General features: G+C 42.1%; 1 protein-coding gene across 50 annotated transcripts in view; it reads right to left on the bottom strand.

Annotated features, from left to right (window-relative positions):
* dlg1b (discs large MAGUK scaffold protein 1b) overlaps nt 1–20,421 on the bottom strand; it is a 53,619-nt gene that overhangs the window by 21,541 nt on the left and 11,657 nt on the right. For 17 of the 50 annotated variants that reach the window (XM_078934718.1, XM_023965518.2, XM_023965513.2 and 14 more), the window contains exon 4: nt 7,736–7,900. In XM_078934718.1, coding sequence (XP_078790844.1) covers nt 7,736–7,900 — 165 coding nt within the window. Of the gene's footprint in view, nt 1–506; nt 3,098–3,746; nt 3,897–7,735; nt 7,901–12,580; nt 13,055–19,854; nt 19,924–20,421 lie in introns of those variants that run through there. The other 33 variants (XM_023965500.2, XM_023965505.2, XM_023965502.2 and 30 more) reach the window with 7 other exon arrangements.

The raw sequence follows: 20,421 nt of genomic DNA, 5'->3' as shown, positions 1-20,421 counted from the left end.
CCGTCATGATCAAAAAACCTGCATGTTTGTCACGACTGAGCACGATGTGCACGTTTGAAGCAGTGGCAGAAACCTGCAGGTTGCTAAGCAACATTAGAAGAGCAGCTGCCTCCGACCAGCAGACGCTCCGCGCCATCATGGTCCATCAGCCACATGTGTGCGCATGCAAGCTCTACCAGAGAAAGCTCGCAACTGTGCAGAATTATCAACAAACCACTGTACACACACAGGAATAGACACGCACACACAGATGCACAAACTCGTATAGAAACATACTCACACACGTACACACGCACACTCATCAACACACACACTCAAGTACAAGCACACAGGGACACACAGGCAGCCAGCAGTGTCCTCCGTCTCAGCTCTACTGGTCGAGGGTTTGAGGATGAGATCCGCAGCGTCACATGACGCAGCAGCTCTCGCACTGATGCTCCTGCCATAGAAATGAGTCACGGTGCAGAGCCTCCCCCTGCCTCCTCACCTCTGGTGGGGTGACCTACCAGCAGGCGGCGGTGGAGCCGCTTGGTCCTCCTCAGGGTGCCCATAATGCGGCGGCCCATCTTTTTAGCGTGCCACACGGAGCTGAGCATGCCGCTGGCTTCTGCTGCTGGAGCAGACGGTGGGAGGGGGGTCTCTGCTCCACCTAGCGCCCCCCACCCCACTGTTTCTCCTCACAGACACAAACAAGAGGCTGCAGAGGAGCAGGAGGAGAAAGGTTCAGCAGCAGAGAGGCTGAGCGGCAAATTGGCGGGGGCCGGTGGTCCTGAGAGGAGGTGAGAAAGAGCAACCTCCAGGGGCGAATGAAGCTGCGGCGGCGAAAGATCATGGCTGAGCCGCTGAGCGAGAGACAGATATCTGCGGCAGACTGCAGCGCCCAACCCAGCCAGCAGGAAGGGAGTCCTCTGCAGGCTGAAGGCAGCATGCACACACCCCCTCCTTAGACTTACCCAAGCAGTTTTGGTCTTGCTGACCTTTGTCCCACTTCAACCCCCCAAAAGTAGAAGAGTCTGGATTCAAAATCGGAATGACAAAGTGCAGAAAACCTATAGGACTGTTTGATATGGAACTCTCTAACACTCACAACACAGAAACTACAACCCAAGTCACAGGTGGATCAGACTCGCATAAGAACACAACCACGCCACCGAAGTAGCAATGAAAAACCACACGGAGAAAAGGTGTTGATCAATACAGCTGATCATAAATGCCGCTGATTGGTGCAGAAACAGTTTGGTTCCAGCCAAAAAGTACTGGAACACACCCACAACAAAGTTGTAGAGGGGATGACTTTAAAGAGCCTATATCATGCAAAATCAACGTTTTGAGCTTTTAAGGCTATTAATTCCTCACCATAAAGAACTCCAAAGCCGTAATTTGATCATTTCATGCATTTCTGAGTATTCCGCCAAAAAACTGCACTCTGAGCACCAGCCCCGACCAATCCACAAAAACGAGCGAGTTCTCACATTGTGACGTGGATAAGTAAAGAACAGCCCCTTCCAAGAAGAGTCTGCGCTGCCGGCACCGCCCCCAGGCTAACGCACGCACACACACACACACTCTCCGCAGAGGTAGCTGTGTTTGGCAAAAACTCTTCTGTAAGGCACCACAATGTGCACATCCATCTTTGCAAAAAAATGTCTCTTTAAGTTCACCTGTTGGATTAGATCAGGCATGACATCAATGTTTATATCAGGTCCCCTGGTTCTATACAATCTGCTGTGAATACTACATACATGCTGGTTTTCCAAAACTATGAGGTAGAGTGGTTGACCTCTGATCAGTAGATTGAAAGTTCGGTTCTCATCCTGACTCGTGTCAAAGCCCATGTGTTGAAGTGTTTTTGAGCAAAACACTGATCACTTGCTCCTGGTGATTAAAGGTTGGCGCCAGTGTTAGGCAGCAGAGCCGCCATTAGTGTGCGTCTGTGGTTGAATGGGACTTTTTAAAAGCGCTTTGGGCCATCTAAAATGTAGTTAAGCACTGAATAAGTATACACCATTTATCATTTATTTATATTGGAAAATGTAAAACACACCAAGACTTCTTTTCTCCTTATCCACATTAGCTTTTCTTTAATTATTAATTAAACCAATGATTTCATGGTTTCACTTTCTTAGATGAGAAAGTGAAACCATGGGTTTATTATAAAAGGACAGGTTTTATCTGTGGCAGCGGAATGATGAATCCAGGTGAGCCATCACAACACATAACATTGCATACATTTATTAGCAGCAATCATACCAGATGAAAAGACCATAAAAAACATTTAACAATGCTGATAAGACTTCTGAGGAATTAGAAACTGGGGCAATGTCTGTTAAAAGGTCTGAACATACAGCAAACAAAGACTTTTTGATACTGCAGTAATTGTTGACTTAAAATTGTTCTTAAAAACATGTGAATGTGACGGCCCTCAAAAAGACAAGCTTTTATTTTTTATTTCCCCGTACAGCAGCATAGGTTAAAATCTTCTTGGTTGATAAAGATTTTATTGTTATTACACTGGTTTTTGTATAAACACCTGGGGAAATCAAGGAGTATATTTATATAAATCTCTTTTGTATCTAAATTATTTTTTTATTTTTCTTGGAAGGGGCTGCATGGTGCTATGGTGTTTAGCACTGTAGCCTCACAGTGAAGGTCCTAGTCAGGGTCCAAAAATAAAGCTCCAGGCTGATTGGTTGGTGACTATATTGACTTAGGTGTGTTTGTGTGGCCTTGTAATGGATGGGCGACTTTTCCTGTGTGAACCCCACCCTTACCATGATACAGCTGGGATAGCTTCCATTTTTACTGTGAGATTACACAGGACTGAGCATGTGTAAGAGGGTTAGAGAGTAGGATAGAAGGATAGAGGGTATTTATTTCTTTCAAGCTCAAGGCCAAGCGACAAAGATGATCACCCTATATTCCTGGGTCTAGTCTTAAAGCCCCAGAACTTCAAAAGTCATCTGCAACTGATCATGATCACCCAGGTTCTGTACATTATCCACCACTACCCCAGAAATATACCTTATCCAGAAGGTGGCCTTTATGACACCCCAGCAGTCTACAAGCTTGGCCCACATGAGGTCTAACACAACAGAGCCAAGAACCAACTACTCCACCAGCAAGAGCTCAGGTTACAAGTGTTGGTCTATGGCAAAAAAAGGATAGCTGGAACCAATCAGGTCTCGAGTTGCCATAGATACAGTGGATTGTCACCAGCTTTTTGAGCCCCTACAACCACCTAAAAGCAGGTTATAGCCCCCTGTCTATGAACATCAAGCTGCGCCCAGGGCTGAGCTGGTCTGAAGACTAGAGAAAATAAATTATTTGCATGCCATTTCTTGTCAAAACTGAGATTTTCTCCAAGCTAATACTAACACAGCAGTAATGTTCTGCATTGAGGGATGCATATGTTTTTATTAGTTTGAATCGGGTAAAAATGTTGGGTATTTTTTGTAACTTTCTGAAATTAAATCTTCCTTGGTGTGCTCTAAATTTAGGAAGAAACCGAAGCTTCATTCAACTCCCGCTTGTCCGTCACATATCAGTTCTTTTAATCTAATCTGATCCAGAACTCTGAACCTCCACACAAAACCAAACCCCCTAGGTCCTCTATCACTACAATTCAAAAACAAAATGAGAATAGGAGAGGGAATCTCTGAATCCTCAACCGCCAGCAGAACTAGGTGCTCCATAACAACAGGACAAGATCTTCAGGAAGATGGATGATGAGAGGACAGGGGATTTACCTGGATTGGGGGGTAAGGATTGGAAGAGCAGGAGGGGAGGGGGCTGTCCTCTCCATGGAGGTAGAGGGTGGACAGTGTGGGGGAGGGGAGCTCCGACTGAAGGGGTCCTAGTGTTGAGGAGTCGTCAAAGATGCACTCCAGAGATGCCGCCTACAAGGTACGGACGGGAAGGGGGGAGAAGATCAAAATGAGGGAGAGAAGTAACTGCTGAGATCAAAAGCCGAGATGAAGAACTGGACAGAGACTGTCTCCTAAATGTCCACAACTTGATCCAGTCAGGCTGCAACTGGTTTCTATCAGTGATACAAATGTGGCCACAAAAAAAAAAAAAAGAGTCAAGACTGTAAACAATGTACAATAGAGTTAACCAAACAATGTACGATGGAGTATACCAAACAATGTACGATGGTAGGGGTGTAACGGTACACTAAAATCTCAATTCGGTTCAGAATTTCATAGGGCTCGGTTGAATTCATTTTCTGTATTTTTGTCGGTACAAAAAAGGCAGAAACATTTCTTGCAAAATGCATTTATTGGTTTTATATAACAATAACAAAATTAACCTATGTCGGTGATCTGCTATATAATATAATACAACTATCTGTCTTTTGGAGCCGATTTTTACAGTCGGGTGATGCCATTTTAAGTTCGTTAACAGATTAGATGTGTTATCTGTGGCATAGGCTATCTTCGTGTAACAATAAAATGTCAAATCACAGATTTCGACTTATCCAATTGTCTTTTCTGGATAACAGATCTTCCTTCGGGGTTCATTCTCCCGCTTGGACCCTCAGAGTCTCCAGAGCGAGTTAATAAAAGAAACGGTCTCCGTTCTTTTTGAAGAAACCGTTTTTATCACTGTTCTGGCGAACTGAGCAGCCCCCCCCCCTAAATTTGCGCTCACACACACACTCTTGCGCTGCGTGCTGCCACGCCCCCTCCCACCCCCTTCCTAAACTCGCGGTTGACATTAGTTCTGCCTCGGCGCAAAGTTACTATATTTGGGGGGGAAACCATAAACAACAAATAGACGAAAAACCAAAACAGTACAAAATTGATCCGAACTGAAATTGCCATACCGAAACGGTTCCGTCGATTACGACCGTTACACTCCTATACGAGTATACCAAACAATGTACTATGGAATAAACCGAACAATGTACTATGGAGTAAACCGAACAATGTACAATAGAGTTAACCAAACAATGTACAATGGAATAAACCGAACAATGTACTATGGAATAAACCGAACAATGTACTATGGAGTAAACCGAACATTGTACAATAGAGTTAACCAAACAATGTACTATGGAATAAACCGAACAATGTACTATGGAGTAAACCGAACAATGTACAATAGAATTAACCAAACAATGTACTATGGAGTATACCAAACAATGTACTATGGAGTATACCAAACAATGTACTATGGAGTAAACCGAACAATGTACTATGGAGTAAACCAAACAATGTACAATAGAGTTAACCAAACAATGTACTATGGAGTATACCAAACAATGTGCTATGGAGTATACCAAACAATGTATGATGGAGTAAACCAAACAATGTACTATGGAGTATACCAAACAATGTACTATGGAGTATACCAAACAATGTATGATGGAGTAACCCAAACAATGTATGATGGAGTATACCAAACAATGTACTATGGAGTATACCAAACAATGTATGATGGAGTAACCCAAACAATGTATGATGGAGTATACCAAACAATGTACTATGGAGTATACCAAACAATGTATGATGGAGTAAACCAAAGAGTATAAAATGGAATTAACTAAACACTGTACATTGGAGTTAGTCAAACAGTATACAATAGATTTAACTAAAGCGGAAAAATGGATATAACCAAACAGTGTACAATGTTGTGAACCAAAGACAATGGAATTGAGTTAACAAAAAAGTATACGATGGACTTAACCATAGAGTATACAATGGAGTTAACCAAAAAGTGCACAATGAAAATATCCAGCAACTATAGTATGGAGTTAACAAAACACTGTGCAGATAGTTAACCAGAGACTATACAATGGAGTTAACAAAGGACTTTGCAATGGACTTAACCAAAGAGCATATGATGGAGTTAACCAAAAAGTGCACAATGAAAATATCCAGCAACTATTGTATGGAGTTAACAAAACACTGTGCAGATAGTTAACCAGAGACTATACAATGGAGTTAACAAAGGACTTTGCAATGGACTTAACCAAAGAGCATATGATGGAGTTAACCAAAAAGCATGTAATGAAACTAACCATTGACTACACAATGGTTAGAGAACAAAGCACAGAGCAAAGAGAACAAAACACAGCAAAATGGAGTGAACAAAACACAGCAAAATAGAGTTAACAAAACACTGTAAAATGCGGTTAAGAATAGAGTATACATTAAGTTAATCAAAGAGTATGTGATGAAGTTAACCAAAGAGTGTGTTATGTAGTAAACTAAAGAGTTAACCAAACTCTGTGTGACATAGTCGACAAAAGAGTGTACAGTGAAGTTAACCAAACATTGTGCAATGGAGTGCACTAAAATAGTAACTATGTAGTTACCATGCACTTCACCAAAGACTTAACCGTTACATTATCAACATATATAGTTAAAAAAGAGCTAATTTAGGAGTTTAGCAAATAGTTTATCAATTAGTAACTAAGTAGTTAACCAAAGATTCAACTATGGAGTTAACCTTTAGGTTAACCAAAAAATAACTACTGAATTAACCAGCACAGAGTTTAAGTTTAACTATGTTTAGATAACCAAAATAGAAATTGTGGAGTTGAATAATTTCTCTAAGTTTACAGTGAATGTCATAGTGGGTTTTCTGTTAAGAGTCAGTGAGATAACCATGTTACTGCAAGGAGTCCTGAAGGTAGCAAACAAGTGAAGGTTAAAGGAGAAAAATTCCACAGAGCTTCATGAAGGAACTAAAGAAAACGACTGACCGCAACTGTTTAAATGTTTCAAGGATGTTCTAAAGGAGGAACAGACAGAGACAGGAGCAGAGGAGGAAGATAAGGAAAAGGACAAAACTGAGGGCTGGTGGGATTTGGAGACAGACTGATGTAGAACAGAGCATTTCAGATGCTCAAAAGACCAAGTTAAGACAACTGATAAAAACTCAGCATCATGTAGGACCTAAATGATGTAACTTCTGATGTTCTTCAAGACAAACAACAAGAATGATCAGACACAATCTGACACATGGGTGTACACAAACACCAGCACCAAAACTCACAACCACATGGTGACCACTGGTGGCACTGTAACTCGTGACCACATGGTGGCACTGTAACTCTGACCACATGGTGGCACTGTAACTCATGTAGAACTAGCATTAAAATGTATCGTCTTTGACAGACTAACCTCTAGGGGTGGCAGAATATTGGAGTTTCTGCTTTGAGTAATTCCTACATTTTGTCACATGCGCAAACCATCACATGCTTGTACACGAGCACAGAGCGAAGCTGGACTTCATCAGAAATACTGCTTTGTCACAACTCGTCCTCACATTTTGTGAAAAGCTGATTAGAACATCAGCCAGTACCCTGAGCAGCATTTAGGCATGATGCTGAGCAGGGCAGGGCCAGAGGCAGACAGGAAGCTCAGAGCACTATCAGGGTTTAAAAGCATGGACAATTTAGCAATTTAAAAGTATGGACAAAAGAATGGACAATTTCAGACCCCAAGAGCTCATATCCCCTGCTTTGGATAGTTTTTGCCCTGCCTAGTGCAAGGTTGGAATACAGGAAGGAATGCAGCTATTGCTTCCCATTCCAGTCATAAATCATCTTCTGATTTATGACTTAGAATGGATTGTATGACATCCCTATTACTGATAGCATAATGTTCACATGATCTCAGGAGTGATCATGTGACTTTGATCTGACAGACACAAGAGAAACATGAACAGAGAAAAAGGAGCAATGGAACAAGAGAGAAAACAAAAAACAAACAGCAGAATCTCCTACCTTCATGGGGGAGATGTGAGCGTGGGTGACATATCCATGCACATTCTCAATCTCAGAAAGGTTCTTCTCAGCCACCTGGACCAGCTCAGGGCCTCCTGCCTCTTCTGTCAAAGGAGGCGAGCTCTGTTCCTGCGGGGATGAGTCTTCATCGTGGTGCCTGTACTTCTGTAAAACAGAGACCCACACAGTTACAGAACTGTCCGTCACCAGAATAAAGCAGCACCTGAACAGTCCACTACGACAGCATCACAAATATTGTCATAAAAAGTTAGAAAAGAGTAACTGATACATGTCAGTAAACTAATGCTTTCCAGCAGAAACAGAAGACAAAAAGCAATAAACTTGATGCACACAAACACAACAAACACATGTGTACAGGTTAAAAGCAGGATATGAGCTTATCATCTCAGGATTCAAGTTCAGGCCTAGAAACAAAACATTTATACATATACATATTTTTTAAATCTTTTTATTTAACCTTTATTTTACCAGGAACTCCCATTAAGATAAAATCTCTCTTTAAAGGGAGACCGGGGCGAAAGGCACCATCACAATAAATACATGCTTCAAAAATAAATTACAAATGAAATACAATTCAAATAAACAATATGATAATAATAATAATACAGGATCAAATATCTGCAGCATGTTATGCTGTCAGAATTGTTTGGACAACATGAACATGAACAGAACTGTTGTGCCAATATGGAAAGTAATTAAGAATAACTTCATAGCCATGATCAGGAGCTAAACAAATCAGTATGGACAGAAGACTTAATGTGGATACAAGAGCTGACATACTCAGAAACAATCATAAAGAATGGTGTGCTCAAGCATGTTTGTGAGCATAGCAGTAATCCCAAACATAAGACTCATCATGAATGACAACATAAACAGAGGAATAGTTGTTACAACAGCAGGATTGTAAAGATGGGAGTCTTTAGAAACATTAAAGTTATTGTAAATATGACAATGAACATTCTTGAGCATTGCCATGTCCATGTGTGAATTCACCAACATATGCATATGTGTAACAATGCAAATTCTAAACGAGTATGAACGTGGGGCTAACTGGCAACCTGGGCATGAGTATAAGCATCAACGTAAGACAGATCATGAAATCTACACGCGAGCAAACTTAATGTGAACATGACCATAGTTGTAAACTTCAACACAGTCATGAGCACAAAAGTAATAATTGATGTAGTCATGAACAGGAGCATGATTTTAAACACAAGTGTATTGTGAACATAAGCATGATCGTGAACATCAGTGTAATCATGCCATGAGGTTGATAAAGAACATAAGTATAATCTTGACCTTGATCATGATCGAAAACATGGGAGGAAAATGTGAAAATGAGCTTGATTCTAAAAGCCAATATGGACGTAATCATGAATGCTAGCATTAACCTGAACATAAACGTCAATGGGAGAGTAATCCTAAAAAATTGGTGAAAATGAGCAAGATCGTAAACATGAGCTTATTACAAACATAAGAATGACCCTAATAATAAGCACAATCATGAACAATCATGAGCGTAATATTAACCATGAGCACATTCGTAAAAATAATCAAGCACATAGCCTAATTGAATGCATAACTATGATCATGACTAGAAGAATTTTTAACTTAATCCCTATGGGAACTATGAACGCATCGTAAACAGAAGCATGCGAGTAGCATATTTGTGCTGGCCTCCAGCAGCAGGTGAGTCAGAGCTCCAACAACCTAGGTCTTGTCTGACTGAGTCATCAGCACAAAGATCTGCAGTTGGAGCTATAAGAAAAGAAATGCCAGCAGACATCCACAATAATCCAACACTCCCAGGGTCCATTTCACCACCAAAGGTCCAATCACAGAATGTCTGCTAAAAAAATGCAGTGTTCGCTACATTTTTATTCAGTGCAAGAGGGAGTAGATGGTATCTACTTACAGTATCTACTTAGTGAAGATCTAGCGAATATGTGAACATGGCCAGTAGTACTTAATAAATGGAAATTATGAAAAGATAATTGTAGTTGGAAGTAAAGAGATCTTCTACAGTCAGATCATGGTTGAGTAAAAGGTTGAGTAAGGCCAGAGTAAAAGTTGGAAAAAAACATCCCAGTGTAATTAACTTTTGGTTTATTGAATACCAAGTTTTTTTTGTTTTTTATTCTGATGGTGCCGTTTTTAAGCCAAAATCCCTCAACTCTGTAATTTTTCTAGGACATAGTTTCTGTAGAGCAGCAGGAGTTCATTAAGAGTTTGCCTCAGAGTTGTAGACAGGATTGTTGGTGTTGCGTAAGCCTGCCCCCATTTCCTGTCATCCATCTGTTTACACTCTCTCACGCTAGCTTACAGCCCCTCAAACACCTAACCTAACATTACCGGTGCAAGAACAAAATGGCAAGCATTATTGGAGCAATCCAGACGTACAGTTTTGAGGCAGATACCATCTCAGACGAGGAAAACGAATACATACATGTTCATGTATCTATTAGTCTGCAAGTGGATGCATCAGAATGGAGCAGAGGCGGGAGCTTGTCACTTGCAGTTGTAGGTTCCACGTCACCCAAACCATTTCCAACAGCATTTTTTCATCTGCTCCTGATTCACAATGACTTGAATAAAGTAATACTCAGAAATGCAATTTTAAGATTAATTTCTTTATATGTGTTCTCCATCATGAGAGAAATGGCACATGAACATGTTAAAAACAGCAAAAACACAATTTTTGTTGGAGTTGTTCTTTAAAATCAGTTGGCTTAGAACTTCAAAGATGCCCAACACAAAAAAAAAAAGTCCAGGCTTAGCTGCAATTGTTAACCTCATCCAGAAGCAACTACTAGCTTTCAATAAAACATAGTAATGGAACAGAGATCGAATGTGTGAACGTCCATAATGGTGAAAAAGACTAAAGTTTGGATCTGTGGTGTTTGACTAGAGATTCCTAACTAAAAAACCGGCTGCCCGAAAGTGATGAAGTTCCTGTGAGTATCAGCGTTGCTCTGACAAGACGTCCAGGGAAGTTTTGCAGAGCTGCTCTCATGTGGACATTTCAGTGTCATGGGGGATGCCAGCTCCATCCATGCAGAGATAAACAGAGCTAAAGGAGATGCTCAGAAGATCAAAACTGTAGGGTTTAGATCTCCATCTTCCCAGAAGCCGTGATGCTCCTGAATTCAACAGCAAACACAGCTCATGCACAGACAGCAGGGGGCACCATAGCACTTCAGGAGACAGGTGTCACTAAACCCACTCACTGATGAGGTTGGGGGGGGGGGGGGGGGGGACAGAACGTCCACAAGCGGCACTGTCACAGTCTCCGCCCCTTTATAAGAGAGCTAATAAAGAGGAGGGAGAGGAGCAGGGGAGGAACCAGCTTAGCGTTGTCTCTTGTCTGTGAACGCTGCTATAAAAAGAAGAAGCACAGGAAGTTGGGGGGAGGGGTGCTGTGGATGATTCAGAAGTGTGATGAAGAGAACATCAAATACAGTACGGAGAGAGACGTAGGTGGGGGGTCCAAGACATCTCGGCACCTCTGCAGGCTCTCCTATTGTCCCTGGAAGAGTCAAAGATCCCCACAGGGACAATCAAATCCTCCCCCACGTGTGCCCATCTTTAGCATGCTCCTCCATTGGGAAACAGAAGAGGCGGAGCCTGTCAGATTTCTCATGGTCAAACGTTTAATGTGTCAGACGTGAGGCGGGAAAATACAGGAGGCTAACGGAGACACTGAGACTAAGCTTCTATTTATGATTCTCACATGCTTTGAAGATTGGCTGACAGAAATGCAGACATACACAGACGGGTCGGCAGACATGCAGGCAGACGCAGAATGAGAGAGGGACATGGACAGACAGATAGGTGGGCGAGCAAGCAGACATACAGCCACGTGGTAAGACAGGGACACAGGTATTGGAGCTGGCAGAAAGACAGGCAGGCATAAACAGACAGACCTATTACACATAAGTTTCCATCATTTTTTTGTTCTTGACACAAACATGAAGATGGTAAATTTTTCATTCATCTTTTGCCATATTTCTTCAGGAGACGCCACAGGGAATCAGCTTTCACTGATTCGCACAGGTGATTTGGCAGAGATTTTTTCACCTTACTGGCAAAACCCTGTATCCGTCATCTGGGCTGGAGGTCGGCAGAGGTTACATTGTTAGGCAGTAGCACAATCCTTTTTCCCCCCAGACTTTCTGAAGTGAAAAGATTGTTTTTTAACCTTTTAACACCGGCGCTTTGGTTCCATTGTTGACATTTTTTCGGCTACCGTAACTCTTCAACTGTTAGTGCAAATAACGTTATTCTAGCAAAAAGCGGCTTGTGGGGTTATGCAACACTTTAGGTTAGTAATGTGTTGCACGTTAGTGCAGAGCTGATATGCAAAGGCACTTTTCTCTATGTGGAATCAGCTCATTCACAGTGATTGCATAAACGGTCAAAGAGATTTGGCAGTGGAAAAAATGTCAGTTGGTTGCAAAGAGCATGTGTTATTTAGCTGTCATTGGTGACATCTCCACTGTTAAAGGGTTAAGGAAACACCTGCAGTTAAAAAAGCTGGAATAGTTTCACCACAAAATGCAGAATTTATGAGCTGCACTCTTTGCTGTTTGTTTACAAATGGGCTCTCCGGGTACTGGTGGACCACAGAGTCTGGTCCAATCAGATGTAGGAGGGTCTATCAGAGCGCGAGCGTGGGGGTGTTTTTACCACCCACTCTTACTATCATTCTCCCTGATGAACGTGAACTTTCCCCAATCACCCAACTTAACAGCTCGGACATCCGATCTCAGACCTAAGTAAACCCTCAGCTCTCCGGCTGTGAGGACGCCCCCCCCCTCCACGCACCTTGCAGCCGAACATGAGGGAGATGGTGCTGTTGGTGCAGGCCACCTTGCAGTGGCACAGCATGGGTGAAAAGCAGTCCACCTTCTTCATGCCAGCGGACATCTTTTCGACGCCGGGGCAGCTGGTCCCCAGCCGCCTCCTGCAGGTGCGCAGCCGGCTCCTGCCACGCCGTACACCCCCCCCAGCGCTTCCCCCTCCGCTGCTGCTGCTGCTCCCCGCTCTCACCATCCGCCCTCATTCCTCGTATCGCTCCATGGCGGCGTGCAGGAAACGACTCCCAGTGCTCTGCCTTCATCTGGGGAGAACCCCCCCAACACACTACTCCTCCTCCCCCCCCTCAGCTAAAAGCTACCCCTCCCTTATCAACTCCCCCTCCTTCTCTGGTCTATCTTCCTCTTGGTCTCTCTAGCTCTGACTGATGATGAAGAGAGCCAGAGCTACTGAGCGATGCTGTGCGTTGGCAGGCTGTTCTCTGCTGTGGGGGTGTGATGGGCCTCTGGCGGGAGGGGGAGGGAAAGGCTGGTCACATGATTCATCAAAACAATGAGGGGTGGGGGTGTATTCATCTTCACGAAGAAAGTAGTAATGTGGAGCAGAGCAAAAAGGAGAAAAAGGGGGTGTCAGGTGATGAAGATCAAGAAATTGGGGCGGAGCCTAGGTGTCCATATCTTACAGCACTGCTTCCTTATTAGAACACCAGCCGGTCAATAACTTCTATTCTTAAAAAAATGAGGAATGAAAGAATAAAGTGAGGAAATGAATAATTTAGCAAACATAGCAGCACGATCGTCACATTAGCTGAGAATCCTAAAGGAGCTTCAAACCTTTATGGTCAACTTATCATAAGCATGAAAGTCTTTGAAAGAAAAATGCAACAGAACTGCACGGTATTGAGCTTTGTATTACAGTCCCACTCCCAACATATTTTGATCCATTGTTAAAGCATTCCCAGCGGTCCTTTAATTATGATGGGGCTGTTTTTAGCCAAAGTAAAAAAAAAAAAACTGTCATTTTCTAGGACAGTTTCTGCACAGCGGCAGGAGTTCATTAGAAATTCACTGAGTTGTTGTAGGTGGGATTGTTGGTGGGGAGCAACCATGTCCCTAGCTTACAGCCCCTCACACCTCCAAGCTAACATTTCCGGTGCAACAAAAATGGCGATACTGGAACTATTCAGCCGTACAGTTTTGAACCAGATGCAGCTCAGACGAGGAAAATGAAGACATACGTAGATCTGTTTGTCTGCGAGTGGATGCATCCGAATGCAGTCGCAGTGAGCTTAATGGTTGCCATTGTAGCTTCTACGTCACACTTATATCCATACAGCTTTTTATGTCTGCTACTGATTCACAACAATTTGAATCACGAAATACTAATAAGTGAAATCTGAAGCTTCATTTTCCTTATACATGTCCTGCATCATAGAAAAAAAATGCTACAAGAACATGTTAAACAAAACAAAAGACGATTTTCATCAGAGTGGGTCTTTAAACAAGATGAAAACAAACCATTGCAGGGTTAAATTGCAACTGTCATGTAAGTCAGATAAAGTCGGACAAAAATATCAAACCCAAACATGGCAGGAGTCCAACGGTGTATTCAGCATTGTGATCCAGACGTGTAACACGGTGTTCGGACGCCGGGGCTGCTCCTCAATAGCAAAAGTTCAGACCTTAGAGAGTGTCAGGGAAATTTACACCTGCCTGTCGGCCTCTATCACGCCGTGTAAGTCATTTAGGGGTAGAGGACAAGATAAAATATGAGAAAGCAGATCTTTCCCAATTAGCTTATGGAGCTGGAATAAAAACGTTTGAGCACTGAAGTCTGAAGCTGCAGACAAAGGAAACATCTGCTCCAACCCCCTCAACCAAACCCCCTCTTCTTTGGAAAGGTAATCATCTCAAAAGACAGTATGATCTGCACGGTGTTCCAACACTTCATGACTTTCATGTTCTTCCCCTAAACGTAAGCATAATAACAAGAGAGAAACTGATATAAATGGACAAAAACAAACTAAACATGGCTCTAGAATTAAAGCAATTTAGTTGCAGGTGACCACATTTCTCAATGGTATAACCAATACAAGTTTCAGGTGGCACCTGTGTGTCCAACCCTTTGAGGTCATAAACAATGTATGTGTGCAGGTTGCATCTGCACATGCTGCAGTCAGAGGGAGCCAAGCAGCTCAGAACTGATCTAGCCTCAGAGGATGAGGACAGATTTAAAGAAAGATTGACAACTGTTTGTTAAAACTGTTTAGGCCGGATCTGAATTGCAAAGATTTGGTTCCATTGAACATCTTTTTGCAATGGTTGTTGGCGTGGAATCGTAGTTGTGGCGCTTTGACTGATTAGAATGGTTATCTAATCAGAGTAGGTTTCCTGAAAGACCTATGGTGCTGATAATTTCTTAACTATAAGGAAGCATTTTGGTGCAGGAGGTTGTAATTCTTCAAATCTCCTCTGGTGTGTTTATGTCCAAGAGAGCTGAATGACCAGCACTCTCCTGACTCAGTGTCCAGTAGAGTCCATTTTATAATGAACTGTTTTCATTGTAAAGACTGTAGGAAAATGATGGCTGGCAAAAGTGCATTTGTGACTGGTTCTAATGCATTTTACGATAAAAGACAGAAAAAGCTCAATGCATCTTTAAAAAGCACATTTTATGCTGTGATAAATACACTGTTCAAGTGCCCCCTCTCCCTTTCAGTGAAAGGCAGCAAATGGACAAAAAAAGTGATCCTGGAAAAGAGTGCTGTCGAATGCATTACAGTTGAAAATTAGGCTGCAACTCATTTATGTGCACTCATTTTAGCACACCAGTAAAATAAACAAGTTGGTTTAGCGCCCTGCTACAGATGACAAACACCTAAGAGCAGAACAACAACACGTATCAGCAAACAAACAAATTCCCCCGATGTTGATCCCCAGAGATCACAAAAACACAAAGAAAAAGTTGGCTTCTATTACAACACCACGTTGCAGTTTGTACACACATACACACACGGCCACAAATGTATTTGTCAGTAAGAAATTCTGCAAGTTCTCCCACTAAAAAAAAGATACAAATTCTGTTGTTTCAAATTTACTGTGAGAGTCAGAATGTAAAATTCAGGAAATCACTTTGGATGATTTTTAAAGAATTTCTTTGTAGAAAATCAGTATTTACCTCTTACAACCAAGCAAGAATTATGTCCCTCACAGATATGTTACTCCTTTAAAATGGTCTTCTATTCATTACCTATATCCAGAGTACAGCTTAGATCTAAGCCGATGAAGTTTTACCAACATTTGTATGTGAAAACAACCTAAAAAAAAAGAGACATCTTGTGGCCAAATGAAGTCCTAGCAGCCCTTGAAGAGCAGCTTCTAGTAATGCTTTTGTTGTTCATGTATAAGATTCAATGTCATCATTGGTGACATGCAGCAAAGTTTTGTTGACAAACTAATTAGACATCCATTAGAAAAAGAATATACTGACAATTTAGAAATGTTGGTTCAGGATTGTTTAAAGAGCTTTATTTATAACTGGGCAAGAACAGAGACCCTTTCTGCTGCAGTTTTGCAGCTTTAGAAGGTTTAAGTGGAAAGCACAAAAGTAGAAACTGATTGGTGCTTTGATGCAGGTGAATCAGTGTTATCAGAAGAGGATCGACCCCCTCAGAGCAATGGCTCCCTCTGCTGGACTCTGCAGAGCACTTGCTGAATACTCAAACATGTGCCTCCATTACCTGCTTTTCAGAACCTCCCAAGGATTAGAACGGCATCAGTCCCAGGTGGAAGTGACTTTCGGCACAGCGGCGGGATGCAGGAGCTGTGGATGCTGCTGCACCCGACAGCTCCAACTGGGAATATTCTAAGTTTTTAGAGGGCAGGCTGGATCAAACCCAGAATCAGCAGTTTTCAAAACACAAATGTACAGGAAGACTTCCGGATCAGTTTAGATGTTCTTCTGAAATCTGTTTTCATCGAGGAACATATGTGCACTCACACGTGGTGACTTCAGACTTAGAAGACATCCATTTCCTCTTATTAATTGGGGTCACGCCAGACACCCCACCCCAAACCCCAATAAAAAAAACTCAATCCAACGCAATGCGTTGTCATGGTAACAGTTACAGAGTCTGAAGAGATCTCGCTCTGCCACTTTTCAAAACATCAAGTTAGACAAAGCACCATTTCAGAGGGAAAGTTCACCTCTTACTGTTTTTATGTTCAGACGATGAAGCAAAACTTTTGTTTCAAAGAAACAAAGGTCTAAATTGTTCAAGTCCTCCAGTGTCACCTCCTTCCCAGGTTAAAGGATACTATAAAATCATTTGTGTTTTTTCTACTGTCTTCTGGTTGTGATAAACTGTATAAGGCAAGGTAAGGAGTTAGTGATTAACATTGTTTAGATTGCTCAGATAAGGGCTCCTTCTATTTTTATATAAATTAGAGCAGTCTTTATCTGATGGGTTATTTTTTTTATTTTTTTTCAAGATTTAAAAAAATCCTCCTTGGTGGCATAAAAAGCTTCAAAGGTTGGAAGTCTGTTATAATAACAAAAACTTCATAAATTAGGGCTGCACTATATGAGGAAAACTCCCGATGTGCCATATTAGAGATTAATATTGCGATAACGATATAATTTGCTGGATTTAAACAAATAGCAAAATAAGCAAAAACATAATGCTGATTTCATTGCAACAGTTTAAAAATTATAGTCCAAATGACCCTCATCGACATAGATGACAAACATCTAACATCACAGGCCTCAATCCGATTGGTCAACAACTTGAAGGCGTCCATCTGATTAGTCAAATGCATAAAGGCATTTATTTGATTTGTTAAATACTTCAAGCTGCCATATGATTGTTTTAGCACATTTAAGGTTTACTATTTATTGCGATTTTTGCCATCTTTTGAGATATGCGTATTGCAGAGCTGGAAATTGCGATAACGATAAATTTGTGGTATATTTTGCAGGCCTAATTCATGAATTTAAATGCAAATACCTCAAACCTAAATTAAAAATAGATTAAATAGATTATTTAAATACAGGCCATAATCAATCGCACACAAAAATGAATCACATGACAGCAGTAGGTATGGACACACCCTCCTGCATTAAAGCAGATCTGCAGGACAAGGACCTAAAAATGGGGGATTGAATGTACTGGGGGTGCATTCTGGCACTTTTACAGTCTCGTTTGTAACAATGACGTTGGGGGCTTGTAAAACAGACGGGTTTTAACAGCGGAAATCTCAAACCCAAGCCAAGTCTAGATGTTGTGGGGCTTGAAAAGTACAGCATCAAAGGCTCCCCCACTTCTCCTGCCAGCCACCTGTAGGGGGTCCGGAAACACAGTACGGACCCTCAGAGTGTCTGATGATTCAGCCTTTTAGGGAACAGAAACCAGGTTCTCCACACTGCTGAAGATTTTTCAGACAACTATGGGACAGAAGGTCAGCAAAGATTCATCTACAAGGATGAACACCATTCAGGCCTGCATGCTGGCACTGACAGCTAGATTACAACCCTCAGATCTGCTCTGCCCAAAGGAAGAGAGTATTAACATACCAAGAGGAACAATGTACTTCAACAAAAGTCTGATTGGGAACAAATGCTAATAAAAACCAAACTAAAACCTAGAAGTACTGTTTTGTATCCAAAGAAGGACTTCATTCCAGTCCAAAGTGCTGCCACGGATCCGTCTGTCCTTCTGCCCTCATCTGAGGTCTTCAATCTCATGTCTCCCACATGTGTGAAAAGCTGCTTTCATTTGTTGTTTAAAAAACTTGGATTGTTTTTCATGGAATGACAGACTCCTCTCAGGGGTTAACATGAAGACCCAGTCAGTGCCCCCAGAGCCCTGTCCCAGACACTACTTGGTTAGAGGACCAACCCTAGACTAGGACTGCCTTCGAGAGCTTTTGGGAGACCTCGCTAATGCCACACTGGAACAGTTATAGATGTGAGGAAGAAGCAGAGCTGCTTTATGCCAATTGGAACACAAGCATAACACATGAATACACATGCCAGCATTTTTCTGGAGCTTGTAGACTGTAATCTGCAGCTCATTCACATCTTCACAGATCATCCAGAGTAGCTCAAGTCACAGCAAGGGAGTCCCTGAACGCATCATCCCACTCATCACTGCTGTAATGTCAGCCACCTTCACAGAACTATGTTTCCCAGAAAATATTCAGCTGAAAATCACAGTGAAGCTACTTAGCTTCAGCTTTCAAGATTTTAAATAATAATAATAATCACCTCTAACCAGGAATCAGCAACATCTTGACTCTGAAAGGGTAATATTTTCAATTCAGAAACAACAGGTTGAAAGTCTTTAAACTTTCTTTGATATGAAAATGTTTTTTAATCATAACATTCACTTCTATGATCGTAAATCCACACAAATAACGTATTTAATTACTCTTAGTCGTTTCCAAAACAACAGAACATCCCACATGAGAACCTGCTGGACCTGTTGCTCCTGTGCAGCAGGGATTCAGTTCATCCTCGCTGAGGATGTTTTGTGTTGATCAGTCTCCAAAGCAGGCACCAGTCTGCTGGACGATGTTTGCTGCATCGGCAGGAGCCGTCCCCACCGTCGGTCACAAATGTTAGAAATGTCCCGATGGGTGCAACACAAGCTCTACATTCAGCCGTCCCAGCTCAGACTCCCCAAGAATGACACACAAACCACCACCACCAGTACAGATGCAGTCTGCTGCAGGACCAACACAACTCCATCTTCAACAACTGCTAAAAGAAAAAAGATTCTAAGCCTGCAGGTAGCCTGAATAGATTTGGCTTTAACAGCTTACCAAGTCTGGAGAATGTAACTGATGCTGCTGGTCTGATACTTTCTGATGCTTTGCATAACACAAATCCTCAATTAAAGCACATTTTCTCTAAAGAGGCAGCCATGGAGAGTCCATCTTCCCATGAGGTGAGCAGATCACCAACAGGCAGAGAGGAAAGAAGGTGTACTATTTAAACCCGACAGCATGATGAAAGCATGATGAACCATGGGGCCCTAAACGCCTCATTGGCTGCCTCAGCGTGTGGCTGTGCTTTTCAGCTCTGAACCAGGTTCTTCTGGGTCGTGCAGAACCAAACCCTTTCACAGAGCCGGTTCCCCAAACCACAGCCACACCTTGAAGTTAGCCCCACCCAGGACCCAGAAGACCCTTCCTCTCTGATGGAACGAAGCACACGAAAACTGGATGGTCATGCGGCACAGGTGAACACCGACAGACCCTCCCACCAACAGCACGTGTACTTACTTTGCCAGGGCAGGGAGAGAGTTTGGCCTGCGCCAGCGTGTGCAGAATTTCATTAAGAAGAGGGGAGTCCTGCGAGGGGGGGGGGGGGGTTGCGCGAAAGGCATTTACAGCAAAAAAGAGAAAGAGAGAAAGAGCACTACCATGAAATAACAAGGAAACCCTGGAAGCTGCTTTCACTGTCTGGTTTCAGGAAGAGTTGAACTCACTGTTTTTATTTTAAGCTACCTTTGACGTCTGTTTAGACTTTGAACAAAAAGAAAGGCAGCTTAAATGAAAAACAGAAGCAAAGGAAGCGTAATATGTCAAGTTTATACATTAGGCTGCCTTGACCACAGCTTAAAGTTTAAACATTAAGCTGCTTTTACCATCTGTTTTTAGGTTAAAATGCCACTGGACTGGAATGATGGACTGATCATTTTTTGTTGCCGTCGTGTGTTGTCCGCTGTGATGTCACTTGGTCGTTTTTAAATTCTCGTAAAGTAAACGTACAATGTATCAATCCAAATGGTATTTTCCAAAATTGATAACCTTATTTTAAAAAAAATATTTCTTTTTTATGGTACTGAT

Source organism: Oryzias latipes, chromosome 17 (assembly GCF_053564925.1).
Source record: "Oryzias latipes strain Hd-rR chromosome 17, Olatipes_Hd-rR_3.1".
NCBI lineage: Eukaryota > Metazoa > Chordata > Actinopteri > Beloniformes > Adrianichthyidae > Oryzias > Oryzias latipes.
Note: the sequence above shows the minus strand (reverse complement) of the source record. Positions and strands in the feature narration are given on the sequence as shown.